Consider the following 22,272-nt stretch of genomic DNA (forward strand, 5'->3'; position numbering starts at 1 on the left):
CCACCCCTGGTGCCAAAACCAGACATTGATTATGTCCCTAGGAAGCTCTTTTACTGTTTCTTGTGTTTTCATTACCTTTGATTTTTCTTTTGTTGTCCACAGTAGGCACAGGGACAACAGCAGATGTTTGCGGCTTCAGCTGGTACTGCTGTAGCTGGCCTGACCAGGCTGGGACTGCAGTCGACATTTGTGTGTTTGCTCATCAAAGGCGCCTGAAGTTAATCTGGTATTGACTACAGAAGTGGCATTCTGGGGGTTTCTGGGAACATAAACCAGCAATTAGTAGAGGATTTCCACAGAGGTGGTAAGAAAAGTCAGTGTTTGTTTCTGAAATTAAGCTATGGCCTTGGAGTTACACCTTATTTAACACAGCATGGGACAGGCAGAGCACTTCAGATCAGGAGGAAAAGATCTAGTCTGCTGATGGTTAGGTCAACCAGCAGATGACTGAAAAGTCATGTGATCAGCAGTGACACCACAATATGTGACTGATAACAAACTTCAAGCATATTACTTCCTATACCTTATAACGCTGTGTAGTCGTCAGGGGTCGTGCCTGTATGGGTTACAACAACAACAACACTCTTAAACAATGTTGCCTTATTGACAGAAAATCACTATTAGCGACTTATTCCAATCCAAATGTCCAAATTTAGCCTATGGTTAGAAACCCAGGCATCTTCACTGCAGACCCTGGGTCCAGTTCCAGAACCTGGGTCCAGTTCCAGACCCTGGGTATATGCTCTTCAGGGTAGAAAATGTGTTTTTGTTTCTGGAAAGAACAGTTGGCATGCTTTTCTTTTTTTAGATCACAGACATTGCCATTGTGATGCGTTTCCTGCACCACATCCTGTCTGTAGGTGCAGCCTACATGTCTTTATCCTTTCTCTTTCTGTCTTCACCTACAACACACACACTCATTTATGCTCATTATGTATGAGAGTTCATGTATGTCATGTCAATATTTTTGAATGAAAGCTCAAAAGCACCATGGAGAGTCTCACATGCCTGTAAGGACCGGGGGTTGTGTCTCATTCACACCAGCTAAGGATGCTGAAGCTAAGAGATCGCACAAAGCTAATCTCAGCTCAGTATAAAAGAAGAAGTGCACATCTAGCACATGAAGGTCTGTTGCAATGTCTAGTGGAATGGTGTAATAAGCAGTGTTCAGCATGTATAACTTCTGGCTTCTCCATGACTATATAGGGCATTGCTTTTTAATACTATACAAGGGACTCTCAGACATTTTTCCTTTCTAGTACAAAGGAATGCACAAAATAAAGTGCCCCATATGAAGTGTGTGTAGGAAACATCACATGAAGTGTGTCTATAAAGAATTATTTGATGATTGCAGACCTTTGCCTCAGAACGACCTGTGGAGAGAGACCTGCTCATGGCAGTCTGGGGAGACCTTCTTGTGGGATCTGGTGATGGTGTCTAACTGTGGCTGGATGGCACATTTGCTCCTTCTACTGAAGGAATAAAGGTCACTGAACCTCAGTGACATCAGGATATCAGTATGACATCACGGTTGCCGAGCATGGCTGACCCATGTTTAATTCAAACATGCGACTCTTTAGAGAAGTGAGAGCAGTTTCCACGACAATGCAGCAGTAAGGATGAGGAATTGAAAGTGCACACATTCTTAACATTTGTATACAGTGCAAACATTTACTGAGCAAAGATAAAATGCAAAACAGTAATTGTTCAGGTTTTGGCATATAATTTTAGCTTGAGTCTTAGAGACAACAATGTTTTTTCGCTGGAACAACATCCCCCTCTCCCTTAGATCCACTGCTGTAATGAAAACACATCACAGCCAGCCATATGACCACAGATGCCGAGCACATTACATTGCTTTCCGTCACTGAGACGTCATTAGGACACAGCTTGTGCAGAGTGTATGTGAGCGAGGGGTGGTATTGGCATAGAGGCACACGGAGGAATCAGTGGGCCTCTTATGATCCGCCAGGCTACAGCACTTAGCAAATGCAAAAGTGATTTAGTTGTTTATGTAAAGTATCCTGAGCTAGCACAAATAAGATAGAGTGTAATAATACCCTTAACGGAGAATGCCAAAATCAAGTGTTGAAACCTAGAATGAGAACGTACAGTGCTAATATATATATATATATATATATATATATATATATATATACATACACATATATATATATATATACATATATATATATATATATATATATATATATATATATACACACACACACACACACACACCCACACCCAAATCCGCTTTTAACACTAGTGCCACACACACACACACACAAACAAAACCTGCACGGTCCTCGTTATGCGTTCAGACCTTCAGAACCCTCCCAGCTCCTGCTGAGCACTCTTACAGACCCAAGTATAATCACCCCCTCTCTCCTGCCATTTAGCAGACAATAGTGCAGTAGAACAAGGGAGGCTATACAGCACGCTAAAGGCCTCTAGTAGCCGGCCCACTGTGGGCGAACACAATGTGGGAACGACCAGGAGTCTGAGAAAAGGAGGGGGGCTGTGGATGACCTCCCGTGTCAGGCACGATACCGAGGTGAAAGCCCTCCTGACCATGCCTTCTGGACCCTCTCCAGGTGTCATGGAGATGCAGTATTGTGTGCACTCCAAGGCCAGTGGGGTTCAGCTCTGGCCTGGAGGAAGAGAATAGCAGAGACAGGGCTTGGAATTTGGGGGTCACTCTTTTAGCCACATGTTCTGATGATGCACATTGTTAACATGGACTGGAAGAATGTTTCAACGACCTCATCTCACTCTACCCACAGGCCTCCTGAGCCCTGACCTCCAAAACAGAGGAATGCCATCAGCTACCTCACATCCCTCCCTCCCTCCCTCTGTGTGTGTGTGTGTGTGAGAGAGAGAGAGATAATTAGATGTATTTGATAGAGTGAAGGTTATAAAAGCATAAAAGAAATACACTGTTGCACATGGATGTCCAGCATAGTAAGAATGTCTGCAAAATATTTGCTATGATGCTACATATAAAGTATGCTGGAGGAATTGTGTGTGAAATACATATTGGTGTTGAGAAACCAAAGAACAGCACAAATGCAACTGAACACAAATAGCAAGAAAGAGGCCTACATGACGTGTAAAGTAAGGACAGGACAAGATGGAACAGATGATAGCATACGTTTATTTTGAGGTTTGATTTTATCGCCGCATTCGCAAAGTACAGAATACACGTGTACACATGTAACCGCCTCTTTTGGCATAATGTCCTCACTCACTAAATGGTCCTTGGAATTCTTCAATTTAAGCCAAAAGATAAAAATCCAACAGAAAATATATCCTTCATCTTAAACAAAGAAAGCAAAATAAATAAATAACTTAAAAAATGGCGTTGTAGAAACAAAAATATATACAAAAGGTTCACTTATTTAACAAGAGTGCAGAACACGCTACAGGGGCAGCAGTGATGGAGGTGTTGGACTGTCAGCTGGAGAGCAAGCAGGCGCACGTCTGAGTCTGAAGGATGCCAGTTACACTTCTTAGCTTCTTTGCTGTTTGATTTTTTTACAACTTTTTTTTCTCCCCATTTCTAATTTGGTCTTGAATGGCTTGAATGCTTTATTCATCCTCTGAGCCCTCAGAAATGATTCAGTTTGTCTCAGATATTTGACAGATTTAATATTCTGAATTTACAATAACTATTATAAAGTACTGACCAGTTGTTTTAAATACTTTACAAAAAGGTAAAATATTATCTTGCTGTTTATAATGAAGCACTGAAAAAATGAAATCAATTTGAGTGAATGGATGGCATTTGAAAATATTGCAATAATACTTAAGCACTTCCAGAAATTGTAAGTATATTTTAAGTTTGTTAAGAAATTGAGATGAAAATGAAATCAAATCTAATATAAATGTCCAAATCACATTTAAAATACATTTTAAAAAAAACCTTAACATGTCAACTGTCCCTTCTTGTGAAATGTCCCTTTGACCTGAGTTAAGATGGACAGAAAGCATTGATCTTTTTTGGCCAGGCTGGCCTCATTCTTGGTTCATCATGATCTCTTTCTCGAAGCTGTTCATTGGTGTTTGGCTCTTTGGCACGTTGCGCTGGTGTCCCTGGTGCACAGCACCCAGTCTCCGAGCGACTCACAGTTTGCTCTCCTCCTCCTCTAGGGGCCGGTTCAGTCCGGGGATGAACTTAAGCAGCCTCCGTCTGAAACTCATGGGTTTGGGCTTCCGCTGCAGCAAGCTGAGACCACCGCACTGGCGCTTACCTCCCTCTCCGGGAGGCGCCGACGCCACCGACGATGCCGATGTCACCGACGTCTCCGACCCTGACGTGCCTCTCAGGTAGCTGCGTGTGCTGGCACTGCGCACCAGTGACGTCTTGGCCGAGGCAAAGAGCTCACTGGCAGGCCGGAGAAAGTGAGACCGTGTCCGCTGAGACCGGTCCTCCGCACCCACGGCAGGGCCCCGGCAGCCATCCTCACTGGCGCCCTCGGCCCGGTAGAAGCAGGTCTGGTAGAGCGGGTCGTCGTCGCCTGTAGCTGAACTCAGCTGGCTGACGCTGCTGTTGGCACTGCCCGAGCAGCTGAAGGTGCGTGACACCAGCGGGCTTGGGGCACCCAGGCTGCCATACACGCCTGCAGACTCCAGAGATTCGTACAACGCCACGTCACTCAACACGATGCCTGAGGAGGGACACTGAGCATTAGACAGGCTCTCTCCACATCTGACGGCTCAAACAGCACATCAGTCAGCGATTAAAGCACTTGATTCACTAGCAGGACTGCAGAACAGGGCTCAATCAATCAAGAAGTGGCACTAACTGTGGAGCCACTAACCAGACATCTGCACCCAAACATGATCCACATGTTAGCACAAGTTATGCAGCAGCAGTTAAGAGCTCTGCTTTTGCATGCGTGTGTGTGTGTTACAAAGACACACACACACAGCTGCAGCAACGCTCTCACGAGTCTTATAGGACTGCTTCCTACAGACAAACCCACTGAGCCCTGCATGCACTTCATGCTCTTTCCTAACGGCTCAACACGAGGCCCAGACAGATGCGTTCAAAAAAGGCTCACCATGAACCAGCCTCTGCTCCTGCACCATCAGCGAGCGGTACTCATCCCACTTCTCATGCAGGGTTTGCTGTGAAGACACAACAGAAGGATGTCAGACAGTGCAGGCAGTTCCACGGCTAACGTGTTCAGCCTTTACAGGCTCTTCACATTACAACACATGACTGGGATTCTTTAGACAAGGACGCTGCACATGGCTGCCACACTCCTACCTTTGTATCCATTATACTTTGCTTGGATGTCAGTATTTATTTAGCATGTACCGTATCTAAGGCCGCACGTCTTGGGAACTATGGCTAGAGACAGTACATACTGAGCTACTTCGTGTTTGTTCCATAAAAGAAAACACATTCCACTTATTCCATTACAAAAGCAGAAGGATTTTTGTTTTCTGACGAGCTGTAGTCAAGGCATGGCCTTGGGCCATGCCCCCTGGTGAGGACAGCACAACGTGGCACAACCAGCATTTCAACCCGCTTCCCCTTCGGCTGCCTCTCCTGCTGCCTGGTTGCCGAGTGTTGCTCGGCGCTCGCCCGAGTCCTGACCCGCTCAGCTGTGCGCTGGCATGGCACGAGGAATTAGGTGGGCAGAGGCATGGCGACAGGTGTGTGTGGGGGGGCAGACAGTGGCCGGCTCGCGTTACCTCTCGGGTCAGCCGCAGCAAGCCACGGGGAGACGGGGGAGAAAGGGGCGAGCCGCGTGAGCGTGTGGACGAGACGTCCCGGTGGAGTGGAGCTATTGGATGTATGAGTACGTCTGTGCACGAGTACAGCAGTTAGACGCTTACCTTCAAATATTGCAGGCGGGCCTCAAGTTCAGCTTTTCTTATAGCATCACTGTACACGGTCTGCAACCTTGAAAAGAAAAAACAAAACAAAAAAAGAACCCAGTAGATCACTCAGCTATAGTACTGTGACTGTACTGAACTGCAGGCAGCAGTGTATGTTGATTCGCTTCATTCGTACTGCCTGCCAAAGCGGCAAAACAAACTTGAATGCAATTAAGAGGCTCCATAGCCTTTTCTAACATCTAACGTTAAAGCCCAGACCACAGATGTCTGGGCCCAAGCTTTGCAGTTTACAAGGCACCAACTCCCCCGCATGTATCCGATTTCGAGACCGGCGTCTGACTTTGGTGACACAGATATTGGCCTTTATTTGGGAGGGGTGGGGTCCGAGGTGGGGATGGGGTGGCCTGACCCTAGCTTTGTTTTACTGGGCTGATAACGTTGTCATTTACAGTGAAGGGTGTTAAAGGCAGGCAGGCAGGCAGGGAGGGAGGCTCTCTGCTCTGCTCATGCACTTCACACAACATTCCCCTTGATCAGCTCAGAAACACAGGTCATGTTCACAGCCCTGCTATCTTTTACACCTCTGCTTGTGAGAGTGTGGTTTTAAATCAAACCTGACCAAGCTAAGAATTTATGCGAATGAAGAAAAAACAAAACAAGTAGAGACCAAGCTGAATAATTTGGACATGATGCAGATTTGTATTTTTGCATGCGCTCACCTAATGGTGTTACCCGACGATCTGATGAGCTGGACGATGTCTTTGTGGCGGAAGCCTTCCACGGTAGAATCGTTCACTCTAGCAATGGTGTCTCCTGTGAGTGGGTGAGAAGGAGAAGCAGAATTAAAAAGCGGCGCGGCCGGAAGGAGCCTCAGCTGATGCCACGGGGTTCAACGTGTGTGTGAAGTTTTATGCTACAGCAGACACGTATGTGGATGATGGGACAGGCTGGAGCCTCGAGACTCCATGCATGGGGGTGTGGGTGAACCAGAGAGCAGGACAGCATGCCTTAAAGCTGACCCTGCTGTACGGACCCTGGGCACCCAGCACTTGCACCACAAGACTGCTCTACTTCCCTCACACAGCAGCTTCCTTTTGCACCAAACTGAGTAATCTAGTTTACTTCAGGCTTTCCCTAATGCACAGACACTGGAACGCTTTGAGTTTGGGATATTCCACGGCCACGGGCCTTTCTGGCAGATTTGATGAGGTCACACTAAGAGGCAAACCACGGAGGACAATAGAACAAACATGCCCAGAATGTTGGACCTGAAACTGACTGGCATGCGGACCAAGCTGTGCTGCTGATGGAGACCAATTTGCTTTGGGTCTCAAATTACTACAGTTAGGTGCAGCTGACCAGAGATCAGACAGAAAGGAGATAATATGACAATAAGGTATACAAAGTTCATTAATATACTTCCTCCATGTGTCAGCACTTTGGAAAGTCCCAGTAGACCATGTTCTTATACAAACTCTTGGCAAGATCCCAAGATTATAAAGGCTAAACCATGTTTACAGAAAAACAACACACAGCTGACCCCCACTACTAGAGGATATTAAACAGAAAGCACTAACTGCTATAGAGGCTTCAGAGGGAGCTTCAAACTTAACAGAAAACGCAGTCACAGAGCGTGAAGACCAAATGAGTAAAGATCACACCCTTAATCAGGTTTTAAGAGTCATTGTATAAATTACAGTGGAAAAGAGACATGTGTATGAATGTCTTGGAGTTACTGTATGGTAAATACCCTGAATAAACATACAGATCTGTTTGTTCAGGAGCCAGATAGAGCAGCACAACGGTCAGGACAAATCTGGGAGATTAGAACAATGCTAGTGTGTGATGGCATAGGAACCGAGATCATGACCAAAACACCTGGCCATTGACTGCTTCCACTATTCCTACACCACAGGAAAAAGTCCCTGTGAGACAAAGGTTTGTCCAGCACCAGACATGTTGTGGCTCCTGGACCACTTGGCCTGGTTTGTTGACTGCAAAACAGGTAGACACATAGGTGCTATTTGCACTTCCTTAAACACTAGGCTGACAAGCATCTGTTGCTGTGTTGACACGGTGACAGATGAAGCCCTCCAGGGTAGGGCAGGCTTGAAGTCTGTCGCCCTACGGCACAGTCTTTCTGTGTCTGTACTTTCCCAAAATGAAAGTCACTGTTGTAGCATCCTATCTGCTCAGGATCAGTCTAGAAATTTAAAAGGAAGAAACATCTTCCATCTGGCCTGAGGAACGGCAATGTTAATTATTCAGACTCCTGAACAGCAAGTCCCCTTATTCAAGCCTGGGGCCCAAACCGCGGTTTAGGCACACAGTAGGCAATGTGGTGATGCAATTCTCACATCCTTACCAACTTTAAGACCAGCCAGCTTGGCTGGACTGTCCTCATGGACCTTGCAGATGAAGGTGCACATCTCCACCGAGTTCTCATCCTGTTGATGCAGCCCATATGTCTGCAACAAACAAACAAACAAACAAACAAACAAACATATTAACAAGGGAAAAATGCAACTGGCTCTTGTGTTTAATAAAAGCAAAGGCAACCAGCTCATGTGCGGAAGGCGTTGCCATGTCAGCAGATTTGCACAGGGATTAGGTGCATAAACAGTGAGGCAGAAGCTGAGAAGAGACCTGCTCATGTTTGCTGAGAGTGGCTTTGACCACTCCATTGTTTTACCAACAAAACTCCAACCCATTTGGATGTGCTTGAGCTGGGGGGTGGGGGGGTAACTAAGAAACAGCAAACTGACACGCAGAAGCTATAAAGCACATGGCAGAGCATGTGGAATGCCATTAAGGGCTGTGCCATCTGAGCGCAAAACGAACGGCATGCACACAGGCCCGAGGGTGTTCCACACTTCGTCACAGTTCTGCGTGATGGAACTCGAGTGACAGCTTCAGCCACCTGCACACAGCCGGGAGGAGCCTCAGGCTCACATGTAAAACATCCTCATTTAACAAGTCAACCTGAAACCTGTTTCTGACACTTCTGTTTTCGGTCCTTTTACACGCAGCTGAACAGGCCATCCTACTGTCCTCAGTTTGCTACTTGACTGGTGCTATAACAACTGCACGACTTTTATCCCGTAGTAACAGCAGCCTATTCCTGGGTCACAACACCCTGGCACATCCGCGAACACATCCAAAAGAGCAAGCCAAGGAGTACCAACACGCCCAGGGCAGAATGTGTGCCATGGCCCTGTGAAGAGCAGCCAGGGCTATGAGGTGCTACAGCTGGTCTATCAAAAGTTGTGCTTGGTGGGCATGAGGGTCCGTGCAGCTGTGCCCCACACCACGTAGCGATAACAACGCAGGAAGAGAGGCCCTGTCATCTTAATCTTAAAGCCTCCACACACATTTCCTGCTGCAGTGCGAATAAGTAGCGAGCAGGGCGCACCATGGCCATCACGCGAGACACGGCCGCTGCCCAGAGGTCTCATTTGCTTACTGCTCTGTTTGGCACCAGGAATACTTTGTTTGATCAAAAGTGGATTCAAATGAGCCCTGCTGCTTTCATTGATGATTGGCTTAGAAATTCTGTCACCTGACATGACACTGGCGATACAGCAGAGACAGTGCCCAATTATAATGAAGGTATCATTTTGAAAGTGAGTCAAAAAAAGGAAACCATTCACCATTTAATTTTGGAATAAAAAAAGACTTTGGGACAGAAACAGTAAGCATGAATTATACAGATCATTTCCTGCATTAAGTCCCAGCTATGAGCTTGTGGTTAACATGTGGTAGCAGAGGGCGTCTTCAAACTGCAGCTAGTCACATAGGGAGGTGAGCCTGACTAACCTCAGATGCACTTCACCGACTTCCTCACCTTGAAAAACGCATGCATGCCATTGAACAAGTGGGGGGGGGGGGAAATTCATGTCTCTTTGAATTTCCCCACTCTTGGGGGAAGAGGGGGGATTCACAGAAAAGAAACAATACACACCTCCAACCTTCCAACCTCCAACATGGAGAGCATTTGACAAAGCACAAAATTTCAAAACAGAGCATCTCCAAGTGTGTGGAATCATCCACTTTCCTTCACTTCCTCACCATCTCCTCCTGGAGGGTGCGGGAATGGGAGGACCCATCTGTCTGTGCTCAGAAAAACCGTTTCCTCACAGCATGCAAAACAGCAGGGTTTACATAGCCACCAGAGAGCGGCCATACACCACACCCGCTACCGCCGGGAGACAGTGAAAACCAACCTGACTGAGGTCTCGCATCCTGAGACCATTCATCCAGGCCCCTGTCCCTCCAATCAGGCAGTGTCCTGATGTCACATCCTGAACCAGAAGGACATGCAGGAAAGGAGGGGTACACCAACCGGCAGTGGCCTGGACCGTCCGTGGCTAAATATAAACAGAGCCCTCCTCTGCACATGCTCAGTCAGGCAGTGGTGTTCTGGCCAGGGGCAGGCGTGAGAAGCACAAGTGCTCCAGAACCAGGCAGATATGGGGGGAGGAAAGAGGTTGAGCCATCAAGAACATCATGGCTAAAACAACAGGAGTCCAGTGTAGAAATACCACTGTACAGGCTCCATTTTGTGCCGAGTGCTACAGTACAAAAATGTGGGAAATGACACCATTATCTATTAAACCACAATCACTTCTAAATGCATTCTTTGGTTAACCTCCAGCTTTTGTCTACTTTAACGAACTATGGTCAGATAAACGCTGCTGTAACCTATTCTAAATCAGGTTGTGTGGATTTCAAAATCTTTGAAGTCCCATTAAAGACCAAAAATAACATCCAGGAACAGATTAAACTTGCTTTTACCTGTATTTTATTTTGATTCAATAATTTAGTCATTTCACTTTAACATTAAACCCTTCACCCCTTCACTGTGTGCTGGATGATTGTTATTGTTTTTTTTTTTTTTTTGCAAAACCTGCTAAATTTGCCAGATTCCAAGATGAACTCATCTTTGTGTCTCAGTTAAATTAAACTTCAAATTCAAAGAGAATCTTCTTACCTGAATCTCAAAGCCAAATGATTCCTCCTCATTCTTCTCTAGGATCACAAGCTTCCTAAATTGTAAGAAAAGAGCACAAAGCATTGATTAGATAGAAACTGTCATAATAGTGAATAAACAGTGGTTTATTGGGATTTTAACTCTTGTGATCAGAGCTGCTACAACATTCATAGATCTGTGATCAGTTTACAGCAGAATTTGAAGTGTGGCTTTGGCCCAGCATTGGGTTACAGACGTGATCTTGCTTCTATACCCTGATCACAACGATGTCAAAATGCTTGTGTGACATGGAAGCAGATTTCAACAGAAGTAAATCCAATGGGATGATGTAGAAACAGGACTGAGGGTTTGGACTAAATGCAGAAACCTGCTCCAAGAACACAATAAACATGGGTGCGTCTGTAACGAAAGGCCCAGTTTCCTCATCAAAAATATACTTCCAGTTTCCTACGGCTTCAGAGGGTTTCAGCACAAGTATGGAACACAGCACCATTACTGCTTGAAGGGAAGGACACAAGGCTCTATCTAATGGATACTATTCAGACTCACTTTTTTTCAGTTTTGTTTTTTTTTGACTGATTCTTCATGGCCAGTGGTCAACACAGTCAAGTATTGTGCTGGTCTCTGAAGAAAAGTTCATGATTTCGTATACGACACACGCTTTGTCTCTCATCACTTGTTAGTACCTTAAACACCTGGATCACATGAGTACCTACTGCAGAAGAAAATACTCTGAGAACCTGATTCTGGCCAAATGTACAGCTTTATGAAGTCTTACGAGAGGGACTTTTCTGTTTGAAAAGGTTGATTCCTGTGATGATCATATACTACGTCACTCTGCTACCTCACTAATGTTTGGAAATGACTGACACATCCAGCCCATCATAGTGAAAGGAGAGAGGGAGATCAAGACAGAAGAGGCAGGCTTACCTTTCTGGTTCTGGTGGTTGAGTAAGGGGCTTCCATTTCTGTAGTCCTCCATTCTGTGAGAGAGAGAGAGAGAGAAACAAAGAACATTTCTAAATTAATTAATTCAGGCTCTTTTTTTGTTTGTTGTGTTAGAGGTGTTGCCAGAGGCAGGTTTAAGATTAAAAATAATGGCTTGCACCACCATAGCAAAACAACCCAGACATCTCAGTGGAAATCAGCTTTTCGTGTGAGCAGTCATGACCACCACTCAGACTATCACGCTGGGTATGGATACTGGAGTGTGGTGGGGATTATACAACTGGTTTCACTCTCTGAATGCACTTATTTAAGCATAGTGTGTTTGCGTGCTTCGATACTGAAGTTCATTTGTGGCTTTGATGACATAGCAGATAAAACCTGAAATGCACGTCTGTCTGCTTTCGCCCCAGTGTCACATGCCATTTTTGCTTTGGTATCTGAAATCTACGTGTCGTCTGGAGTTCACAAGTCATCAGCATTTAGACACGTGTTCAATGGTGCAGCTGACATGACTGGACCATAGCAGTCCAGCAATCAAGGGCACACTATGTTTTTTTCACAGAACTGGCTGTATGCAGGAGGTACCATCATGCCATCACAATAACAGCATTGATGTAAAGCCAAACCTTTGCTGAGACCCACCCAGTCTCTACTGGGCAAAGAAGCTGGATCTTACACCCCACGTTATGTCTGTTTTGACTGAACTCCATTCACCTCTGTTCTACCTCAATAGCCCAGAGTGTTGTTCCTCTGAAAAGTGCACTTTATCCCAGAGTCCTTCTGGACTAGTAAAAATGTTGCCTTTCTTCATTTTCCTACACTTCCAGAATCGTCCCTTCAGTGGTCACTTCAATGACTCCGTTTATTTGCGAGCGAGTCAGCGTCTCCCCGGGGGCGGCCGTCTCGGGTCCAAACCCCTTCACCAAACAATGCTCTGTTGTGGTCCGGAGGCTGGTGTGGGTGTCTGAGGTGGGCTGCACCACAGCAGACTCTTCATGAGACTGCGCAGCCCAGCAGCTGGTGGCTATGTCCCCTGCTTGCCATCGCAGCTGAATGTTTAAATGCCAGTGAATATTTAATCCCCTACCACAACAACAGGGCACTGAGGGCTACAGACTCTAACCTGAGAAGAGTAACAGAACAAATTATTCATTGTCCTGCACCAATTTAACCTTTTCTTTGGTCATTTAAACTTCAGCAACTGCATTGGTCACACTTGCTTGGAATAACTCCACACAATAAGGTGACTCTCCAAGAGAGCTGCAGTTGAGGCATCAGAGGGGACAGAACATATTAGGCACTCAAGCTTACAGTCTGGACCCCACTGCCGACCATGACCCCATGTCACCATGGCGATTCACTCTCCACTGGTGACGCAAAAAAAAGCGCCTCCGTCACATCCACATAATGCAGAATACAAAATACAGTCACTGTACTTCAGAAGCCTCATCAAAAGGCTCAGGCAGTCACACAGTGGGGTCTATTGTGATACACAAACAGAGAAAAAAACCCTCTCTCCACTCGGGCCTGTACAGCTTACAGTGCGTCAGCCAAGCTGAGGGTCAGAGCCCCGGTCAAGAGCAGTGTGTGTGGGTGGTCTGAGGAGAGCTGGAGGCATCAAGACCACGGCTTCACCACGAACGCCAGTAACGCCAGTAACGCGTGGATCCAGATGTCCACGGTGAGTAACCAAATATCAGCGCCACGACATTAAAAATTACAGCCGAGCACAGCACAGGCTCGCTAGAGACGCAAGAGATGAATAGCTCTTGTGAGTAATATTTATTGCACATCTTGAAACCTGAGACCCAAGTCCCGCTTTGTGAAAGTCATGACGTGCGATGTTTATGCGTGCATACATCTCCACACAGGCGTCAACTAAGTGGGTGGGAAGAACAGGCTCGCAGATACGGCGTGACGTGCTGCTAACGTATGCAAATAGTGGAACAGGTGTGAATGCCTCCCGCGCACATGGATGTAGGTGAGAAATTGTTTAGATTCCGGGAGAGATGTGCTACATGTTTTTCCCCAGAGCCAACTGCAAATCTGGACACAACCTGTCTTGTCATTTGATTAAAATAGCTGTTTTCGTGACTCGTAACAAGCCACATCAACAAGACAAGCGCATGTCGCTGTTTCTAATGAAGTCTAATGAACCACAGTACAGCGCATAATTAAGCCCATAAATAAACCCATAGGCACTGCAGTGAACAGCCACATAAGGTTTTAAAAGGTTTTACACACATTTTCGACGGTCCTAAACTTTTATATAGAACCAAGAAGACAATCAAACAGTGAAATGGGTGATGGAAACAACTTTTTAAAGAGTATACTACAAAAAAACGACTTTTATTTAATGTTATTAGTATTATATGTTTAAGATTGGTAACGTTAAACATGTTAACTAAACCGGTGGATTTCATGAACCTGCCCCTTACCTTCTTAAAATTTCTTGGCAGTGTTCCTCCAGAATACGCAAGGGTCTTGTAATTGTAAATTTCTGAAGAACCTGAAGGTAAATCCATGGTCCTACAACTGTCTGATTTTGAGGATGAAAAGTAGATATTCCCACTGCCCTGACATGATCCACTGTCTGGCTCGTTTGAGTTCAGCTTCCTGACTCGCCGAAAAGTCATATTCTTCATAATCCGGTGTGCTCAAGTTAAATGTACAAACCCACGAGCGATGAACAGCCTCCACTACCCCTCAGCAACTAATTCTCAACTTTAACTCTTCAACTTTAGGACGGCGGACGGGTGAAGGCAACGCCCACGGGGGCGGGGCTGACGATCGAAACGCCCATGGGGGCGGGGCTGACGACCGAAACGCTCCGATTGGATGTTTTTTGTTTTCTTTTGTTTCACTGTACTTTATGATTTACTACATAAATCAGATAACATTAAAACTAAATTCCAAGGAGCCATAAGAAAGATTTGAAAGTCACAGTTAAAAGCTACATACTTTGTAAAATCGATCCATGAAGCTTGGTTTTTATCTTCATCCACTCATATAATTAGAAAGCTTGATACACATCAACTCAAGTTTACTGTTTAAATTTATAGTATCCATAATAATAGTGAATCATTAGAGTAGACCAACCATGGTAATAAATAAAATTGTCTAATTAATTTTAATAACTCGTTAGATTCCGTTCCAGTAGCACAAGTAAATTCAGCGCTTATCATTTCAGGTGTTGCATTCAAACAATGAGCGAATTAAGTGTTTAGTAATAAGAGGTCATTAACCTAAGCAGTACGCTATCCCGTTAAATTCTGAACCGAACCAGACTGCAGCATGGACACGGTATTAACGATCCTGAGGGCTTTTCTCAACCAATCGCGCCATCTACTGTGCGAGAATATGAGGCAACACTGTCAATTCCACGTATCTCAGATAATCTTTAATTACATTTGCACACAAATATACTGCGGGTATTAAACACGAATGGGACGTCAATTGAACACTTTTCTATATTTATTCAGTCACAACAGGGACAGCAATTCAAAGAGTAATAGAGCCTCACTGGCAGTAGATAAGTAGATTTTACATGCTAGAGAAAGTCAAGAACTGTAACCCTCAACACTTACAAAATATGTGCATTACAAGTGAGTACTCACAATACTTTTGCAAGGAGCTTTTATTTGAGCTTATACAGTTTGTTGTGTTTAATTGTACATAACCTCCTATGCGTTACCATAACCTAAGAGAAGAAGGAGCACAAGTATCTATTATTATTACTATTATTATTACTATTATTATTATTATTGTTGTTGTTGTTCCTATACAAACATTCCAACTGTTAAAATGTATTAAATGACATGGTATGATGGTCAGTTTTAACAGAGTGAATCATGAATTTCTTGCTAATAAAGTTACCAGGCGAAATCCTTTTTGAACATTCAGTTAAAATGATCAGTACCTAAATAATACACCACACATTTCAGGTTTAAACATAAGTCAAGATGTTAAGAACAAATAAATTACTGGCTGTGCTGGCAATCTCTTCAGACTCTGGTGTGTCTGAATCCACTAACCTAGTGACCTACACTGATCCCTGATCTAGTACAGCCGGTCTAAACCTTGGTGTTCATAACTATTCCTATTTGCTGTAACTACATAAGATTGAGGTCATTGTTTCAGAGTTAGAAAACCAAAGCACTATTCTATCTGTGCAGACATGTCAGAGCGAGTGCATATCACCACGGCACTTATCCGGACTACTGTGCAGAGCAGTGCGTGTGCAATGTGGAATCCAGACCACCCAATGGGAGCACAGGCACATGCTGTAGTCCGGTAATGGTACCATGGAACTTATTTTAAACTAAACACGGCATTCTCAATACACCACTGAGGTAAATGTATGACAACTTGAGAAGGAGATAAAACACCTCAGACAAACCCTCAGATGAGGGATTAAAACTGAAATGAAGCTTTGCTGAGCGTTTTTCTTACTTATACACACACACACACACGCACACACACACACACACACACACATATGCGCGCGCGCACACACGTGTGCACACACACACACACACGCGCGCACACACACACGCGCACACACACACACACACACACACACACACACTTCTATTAGGCTGCACGGACGCATTGATTTCAGTGTCCGTGCGAGTTGCTATTCATTGACCACACAGGCGCAGGGGTTCGCCTGGCTGGGGCCAGAGATGGAGGCGCTACTTCAGGTTGAAGAAGCTTGACTTGGCCTGAGGAGCCATCAGCATTCTGGCTTGGTTCTTGTGTGTGATATGAATCTGTGGAAGAGAAGCACACCATGAATCACACACTGTCCCGAGGAACAACATGGATTATACTCATGGAAGTGAGGGATTACAACAACCTTTATTAGTAATATATTACTTATAATATATTAGCCTGGAAGCATCGTATGCAGCTCTTCTACCTATAACTAGTTATATTAAACATGCAAGTACTCTAAACAAAGACTCTGGTACCCAGGATAATGTGTACAGCAAATCTTTAAGAAAGTAGCTGTAAATTGTAAACAGTAAACTGGAAATTGACACTTACAGTGCACGGAGGCTGCATCCATGGCTCGCCATCGATCTGCATGGGCATGGCCTTCCTTGTCCTGTCACACAATCCGTGTTAGAACAGAGAACACAAGAGCAGATATGGCCAAGCTAGAAGATTAACAGCATGTGGGCAAACTGACTTGTTTGTTATGGGTCCATCGTGGACCGTTGGAAACCACGACAAATGAAAAGCGCCACTTTATGTAGACTTAGGTGTGAACGAATGTCTGCTGCGTATGCGCAGGCAGAGAGTGGTATGAACAGTCCTGAACATGCCTGTTTGTTCCACAACCACACAGAGAGGTATTCAACACTGCAGTGCACCTTCACCTCAGCTTGTTTTTTACTGACACATTTCTCAATCTTGAATCTACTTTCAAGTGCCTTAACCAGATTAAGAGACTTTTATTACTATAAATACACGCACTAAATCCTTTGTGTGTCTAGTCTGAGAAGTGCAGTTCAAAACCCTTGGTCAGATACCTCGGCATGCGGCTCATGAATAAGCACCCTGCTCTGACTGGACTCTTATTGTGGAATGCGTGGGTGTTATATTGAGTAAAGGATGCAGTGTCTGGACCTGGTTGGGTCTGGTACACCACTCACCTGATGGTGATCTTGGAGGTTTTGGCGAGTCGCACGGCGCTCTTCAGACCCGTGTAAATCTGACCCATCTCCATGGCTCCCTCCAATCCCACCACCTCCAGACGCTCGTCACTCATGTCTGAAGGCACACAGACCTTAGCTGGAATAAACCATTCCTGGAGGGGGATCGCTTTCAACAAATCTTACATGACTCATTCTAGACACCAAGAACAGAACTGACTCTTAAAATGCTATAATCATATAACATTCTTTACTAGGAAGTTCTCATTTCAAAATTCTTAAGTACATTGTTGGGGGTATTTTTTATTTTACTGGAATACATGCAACCTTTGAAAACATCATATTTCATTCATGTGTCTCAAACAGTGGCAGTATGAGAAGCATGACTAGATGCAAAATTAGAATCCCAGTCCTTGATTCTACCTTGAGGGCTGACTTTTAACACCTCTGGATCTACTATGACTTCAGGAACTTCCTGGCCAGCTCGGTCACTCTTTTTGGCTTCACCCCACAGGTTCGAGCCACCATGCATGCTGGGAATGTTGAGGACAGCTATGCCCTCCAGAGAAAGGTTGCTTAGGTCCAGCTGAATGCCACAACACTAGACAACACCAGACAGACGTTACTGGCTGCTGCCCTGTTTCTCTGTAAATACTCAGTAAATACTCAGTTTTGTGACCTTTCTTGCAATTTTAAGACTCACCTTCTACAGGATATAAAGACAATGATTAAGTTAATTGCATTCCTGGATATTTGGTATTACGGCTTATTTACAAACACTTCACAAAAGCATTGATTGTACCTCAATGGTGAGGCACTCCTTGAGTTTCTTGCAGGAAGCTGAAATCGTCTCTGACGTGGCAAATTCGAAGTACCACAGCTTGTTCTTCATTCTGAACCCAAGAAGGACATGTAAAGATGAATAGAAGAGCATGTAAACTGAATAGGAGGACATTTAAACATGAATAGAAGCGCATTTAAACATGAATAGAAGTTCATTTAAACATGAATAGAAGGGCATTTAAACATTAACAGGACATGTACACATGAACAGAAGGGCATGTAAAAATGAAAAACAGGTCAGGTAAACATGAGTAGAAGGACACTTAAGCAATAATGAAAGGACATAGAAACATGAACAGAAGCCTATAGCTCAGTCACAAACATATCACATCATTTCCCACTGTAACAACACACAGGATCTCTGAGCCTCCCACACCAGCTTAAGACACACATCTGGAGTAAACTAAACATTAACAAAACAAAACCACTCCATTTTAAATAAGTCTCTGGAGTATAATGATATTCTGGTAAATGCACAGACAAAATTACCAGTTATTATGTTAATTATTTGCAATTTTTAGTTTATAATTTGTGATTCTTGTATGAATGAATGAACAGATTATGAATCATTCATTTTCGTGTAACACCACATAATAGCAGCTCATTAAAAAAAAAAAAACTCAGGTAAGCAACACATCACCCACAATAACATTAAAGGGGAAGAAAACATTACTTATGCAATGCTATGGCATATAAACACAGTTGTAGCAGGTTCTCAGCTGATGTTGTCCCGACTGGCGTGAAACGCGTTGCTCACCTGCTGTTAAACTTCTGTGGATGCTTTTCTCTCATAGTGTGAAACCTATGAGCAATCGAGGCATCCTTCAAAACAGAGATGGAGAAGATATATACTGAATTACAGTGATGGAGCAGACATATTACAGACATACACAGAGCTGGAGATAGACTGCAAAATCCATAAGGCTAATCAGAAGCACACACACCTCAGTGACTGCTGTGTTCATATGTGCTATAATCATATCTGCTAAATACTTATATTTCATGGTATTGTTACAACGTTTTGCACATCCATACTCGTGTACTGCCCAGTGTTCTGTTTTGTGTTCATTGTTGTGTGCTGGTGTTGTTCACACTTGTGTTCGTTTGTGTTGCACCATGGTCCTGGAGGACCTAGATTTCCTTTCACTCGATACTTGTATGTAGCTGGAGTGACAGTAAAGTCACTTGTCTCTCGTATGTGTTGGCAGGGTGCGTGTCATGGCGGCTGTCCCTCACCACTCCAATGGAGAAGTAGTTATTGATGATTTCGTAAGGCACAGGGTCTCCTCTCTCCTGGCTGTCCTCTAACTCCACCTGGACACTCCAGCGGTCCATCAGCACTGGAGTGCTGTACTCGATCTCCTTCAGAATGCGACTCAGGTCCACGCCGTCGTAGCCTGCAGACACGGTACCAACCACACACACTTAATATGCAAGATGCATGTGCATAAATATACATGCTGACCTGTATTTGTTCTATGTATGGTGACATGCTAGTAAAGGTTTACACTGTAGACAAAGGAAACAGATGTCAAGCATTTCCAAGTATGATATGTTTGTTCTATATCTTAAAGTTGTTTCCCAGTTTTTATTCGGGATGACCTCTGTTATTTGAAAAACCCTTCATGGGATTAAAAACAGAACTATACAGAAGTACTCTAGGAGCAGGGCTGCGAAACACTGAATTAAACCTGAAGTACTAAAATGTAAAATATTTAGTTCATAATCCTACAATCCCATATTAGAATCACATCTTAGAAGAATGTAAAATGTAACATCACATTTCTATGAATTTTATGAGCCATGGTTTCCCCTTTAAAAATAATTAGTGTCAGTACTGTAAAAATCCCAAGTCCTTCAGTGTGACATCATTCTTAGGGCTTTAAACTGTGCTACGCATTTACATTTAATCAAAAAGGAGCACGGCCAACATGTAGAGACAAACAAGAATGAATCCGTTTTCTCAAAGACAACAATTACTTAATGTAAATACATTTTAGGCTTATTTTCTTTGTTCTTACCTCCTCCCCACCTTAGACACCGTGCGAGGTCATTTCCTGTGCCAAGAGGAAGCACAGCCACTGGGGGACATACTGGCAAGCCGGCCTTATCTGTCAGTGGTCGAGTGGAGCATAGGTAAAGAATCAGGAGGAAATAATTAGCATATTAGAATAAAGAAAAGAGCACTGTTTTGGTCAAAGGTTGTTATACTTCAAATAAGTGCCGTAAAGCTTCAGCTTATCGTACCAGTAAAATGTCTGGCAATTCAAAAATATTTAGTAATGTTTTATTCCATTTTCTCACAATATATTTTTCCAGAATGAATTTGGCATATAAATATAAATTTACATATATCTGCATATATTTGGCAGATAAACATTCCACTAAGATACTGTGGCGAGTCAGGCATTTATTTACAACAGGCCGTATACAGGGTTCCGCCTGGTGGCCAAGACAAGTAATGCTTCTCCTGCATTACGGGTGAGCAACACTAAAGCATTATTAGAATCGCTGTGAAAGATTATTAAGGTAAAAACACTTCATTCCAACCTATGGCATCAAGGATCCAACCCACAGTTCCATCACCTCCGCAAACTAATATTCTGTAATCCTGAAGGTCCCTGAAGAAACATAACCTGGTGGAAAAGGAAAAGAAAAAGTCCAAAATAATGAGAGACTAAAGTATTGTCTACATCCTTAGAGCAGTTTAAAAACAACATAAAAACCCAGAGAAATGCTGAGATTTGCTCTGTAAATAACAACATTAAAGAAAAAACAGAGTAAAATAGTGAATTCTGGAAATAACTAACTTTCTTGATGTCTTGTAAGTGACGAAATGTTTAATTCAGTAAGTTTTGCATTTATTGTTTGCGATGAATCACACAACAGCAGCTCCAGCAGACCATAGAAAACCAGAGCAGACAGTGTGAGGATAAATGTTCTATGATATGCGGATAAGCGTGATGCTGATAAACATAAAATATGTCTTTCCGTGTCAACAAATATATTTACATTCATCTGACACTTTTATCCAAAGCGACTTGAGCAATTGAGGGTTAAGGGTCTTGCTCAGGGGCCCAATAGTGGCAACATGGCAGTGATGGGACTTGAACCAGTTTCCAAGTCAAGTTCCTTAACCACTAAGCTACCACTGCACCTTATATACAACCTTATATACAACAAATATACAATAGCCTCATTTTGAAATGGCTTTAATCTTTGAAATTTTCAAATAAGGTATGGAAAACTTTGTGGAATTAGATTAATACCACAATACTTAGACCAAATAATGATTTCACATTTTACCCATGCACAGGCATTATCTGAAAAGATGTCCTGTTTAATGGACATGACCAGAATATACACCATTTGCTTTGGGAAATCATATGCTTTTTTTCACCATCAGTACAGTGAGTAAATGTGGTACCATCCAGACTACATGAGCTAAGTGAGACATGGATCTTAGAATGTTTCTTTGGAATACATCTACAGCATGGTCACTTCCACCACAGGACATGCTACAAAACTGAGAATCCTCATTACACACTTTACTGTGCTTTTCACTCATTTCTAAAGGTGTCTTGATCTTTGAAGAAGGTTAATATTACTACACAGTATTAATCAGAAAATGGATTTTGTACCTCCAACAATTCTATAAAGAGAAAGAAAATGTTCCAAGGCAAGTTTTCTTGATGAATGAAGGCATGAGTTTAATCAAATGAGTAATCATTTTTTTTAATTATTACTGCTTAATCGCTGTGGCCTATACACAACATGGGACAACAATCCTAAAGTCGACACCAAGTCTTCACATAAAAACTTCCAATGGAGCAGTTCTAGAATCTGACGTTCTTCAAAGTGATTATCCTAGTGATGGCATGCCTCAACAAACCTGTACAGTTTAGCTCCAATCATCATCTAAGACACCTAATCCAGACAGTCAGTGGTGTCTCAAAGCTCTGCCTGTCTGGAACAGGT

The 22,272-nt window shown here is 43.6% G+C and overlaps 2 protein-coding genes and 1 long non-coding RNA gene across 3 annotated transcripts in view; 1 reads left to right on the forward strand and 2 right to left on the reverse strand.

Annotated features, from left to right (window-relative positions):
- Positions 1 to 3,137: 3,137 nt before the first annotated feature.
- On the reverse strand, positions 3,138 to 14,514 carry tamalin (trafficking regulator and scaffold protein tamalin). Its single transcript, XM_027025813.3, has 8 exons — positions 14,230 to 14,514; positions 11,774 to 11,826; positions 10,844 to 10,898; positions 8,219 to 8,321; positions 6,573 to 6,666; positions 5,851 to 5,917; positions 5,067 to 5,133; positions 3,138 to 4,670 (listed from the first exon to the last, which is right to left on the reverse strand). The coding sequence occupies exons 1-8, from the start codon at positions 14,434 to 14,436 to the stop codon at positions 4,126 to 4,128; spliced, it is 1,191 nt and encodes a 396-aa protein (XP_026881614.2). The 5' UTR covers positions 14,437 to 14,514; the 3' UTR covers positions 3,138 to 4,125.
- Positions 11,843 to 15,631, forward strand: LOC113587245 (uncharacterized). Its single transcript, XR_003411718.3, has 3 exons — positions 11,843 to 13,472; positions 13,663 to 13,772; positions 14,536 to 15,631. It is a non-coding gene; the product is annotated as an uncharacterized LOC113587245 (long non-coding RNA).
- Positions 15,248 to 22,272, reverse strand: part of dgkaa (diacylglycerol kinase, alpha a) — a 28,299-nt gene continuing 21,274 nt past the window's right edge. The window contains exons 16-24 of the mRNA XM_035522337.2: positions 20,845 to 20,930; positions 20,316 to 20,405; positions 19,531 to 19,691; positions 19,052 to 19,116; positions 18,254 to 18,344; positions 17,875 to 18,052; positions 17,452 to 17,569; positions 16,841 to 16,901; positions 15,248 to 16,563 (exon numbers count right to left, since the gene is read on the reverse strand). Coding sequence (XP_035378230.1) covers positions 16,486 to 16,563; positions 16,841 to 16,901; positions 17,452 to 17,569; positions 17,875 to 18,052; positions 18,254 to 18,344; positions 19,052 to 19,116; positions 19,531 to 19,691; positions 20,316 to 20,405; positions 20,845 to 20,930 — 928 coding nt within the window. The 3' untranslated portion in view covers positions 15,248 to 16,485. The remainder of the gene's footprint in view (positions 16,564 to 16,840; positions 16,902 to 17,451; positions 17,570 to 17,874; positions 18,053 to 18,253; positions 18,345 to 19,051; positions 19,117 to 19,530; positions 19,692 to 20,315; positions 20,406 to 20,844; positions 20,931 to 22,272) is intronic.

This window comes from Electrophorus electricus, chromosome 24, assembly GCF_041902795.1.
Source record: "Electrophorus electricus isolate QZ-2024a chromosome 24, ASM4190279v1, whole genome shotgun sequence".
Classification (NCBI taxonomy): Eukaryota; Metazoa; Chordata; class Actinopteri; order Gymnotiformes; family Gymnotidae; genus Electrophorus; species Electrophorus electricus.

Coding starts and splice junctions, on each gene's coding strand:
- tamalin (XM_027025813.3), bottom strand. CDS start 14,436: ATGAAGAATATGACTTTTCGGCGAGTCAGGAAGCTGAACTCAAACGAG. Junction 11,827..14,229: donor TGCCAAGAAATTTTAAGAAG/GTAAGGGGCAGG, acceptor TCTCTCTCACAG/AATGGAGGACTACAGAAATG. Junction 4,671..5,066: donor GGAGCAGAGGCTGGTTCATG/GTGAGCCTTTTT, acceptor GTCCCTCCTCAG/GCATCGTGTTGAGTGACGTG.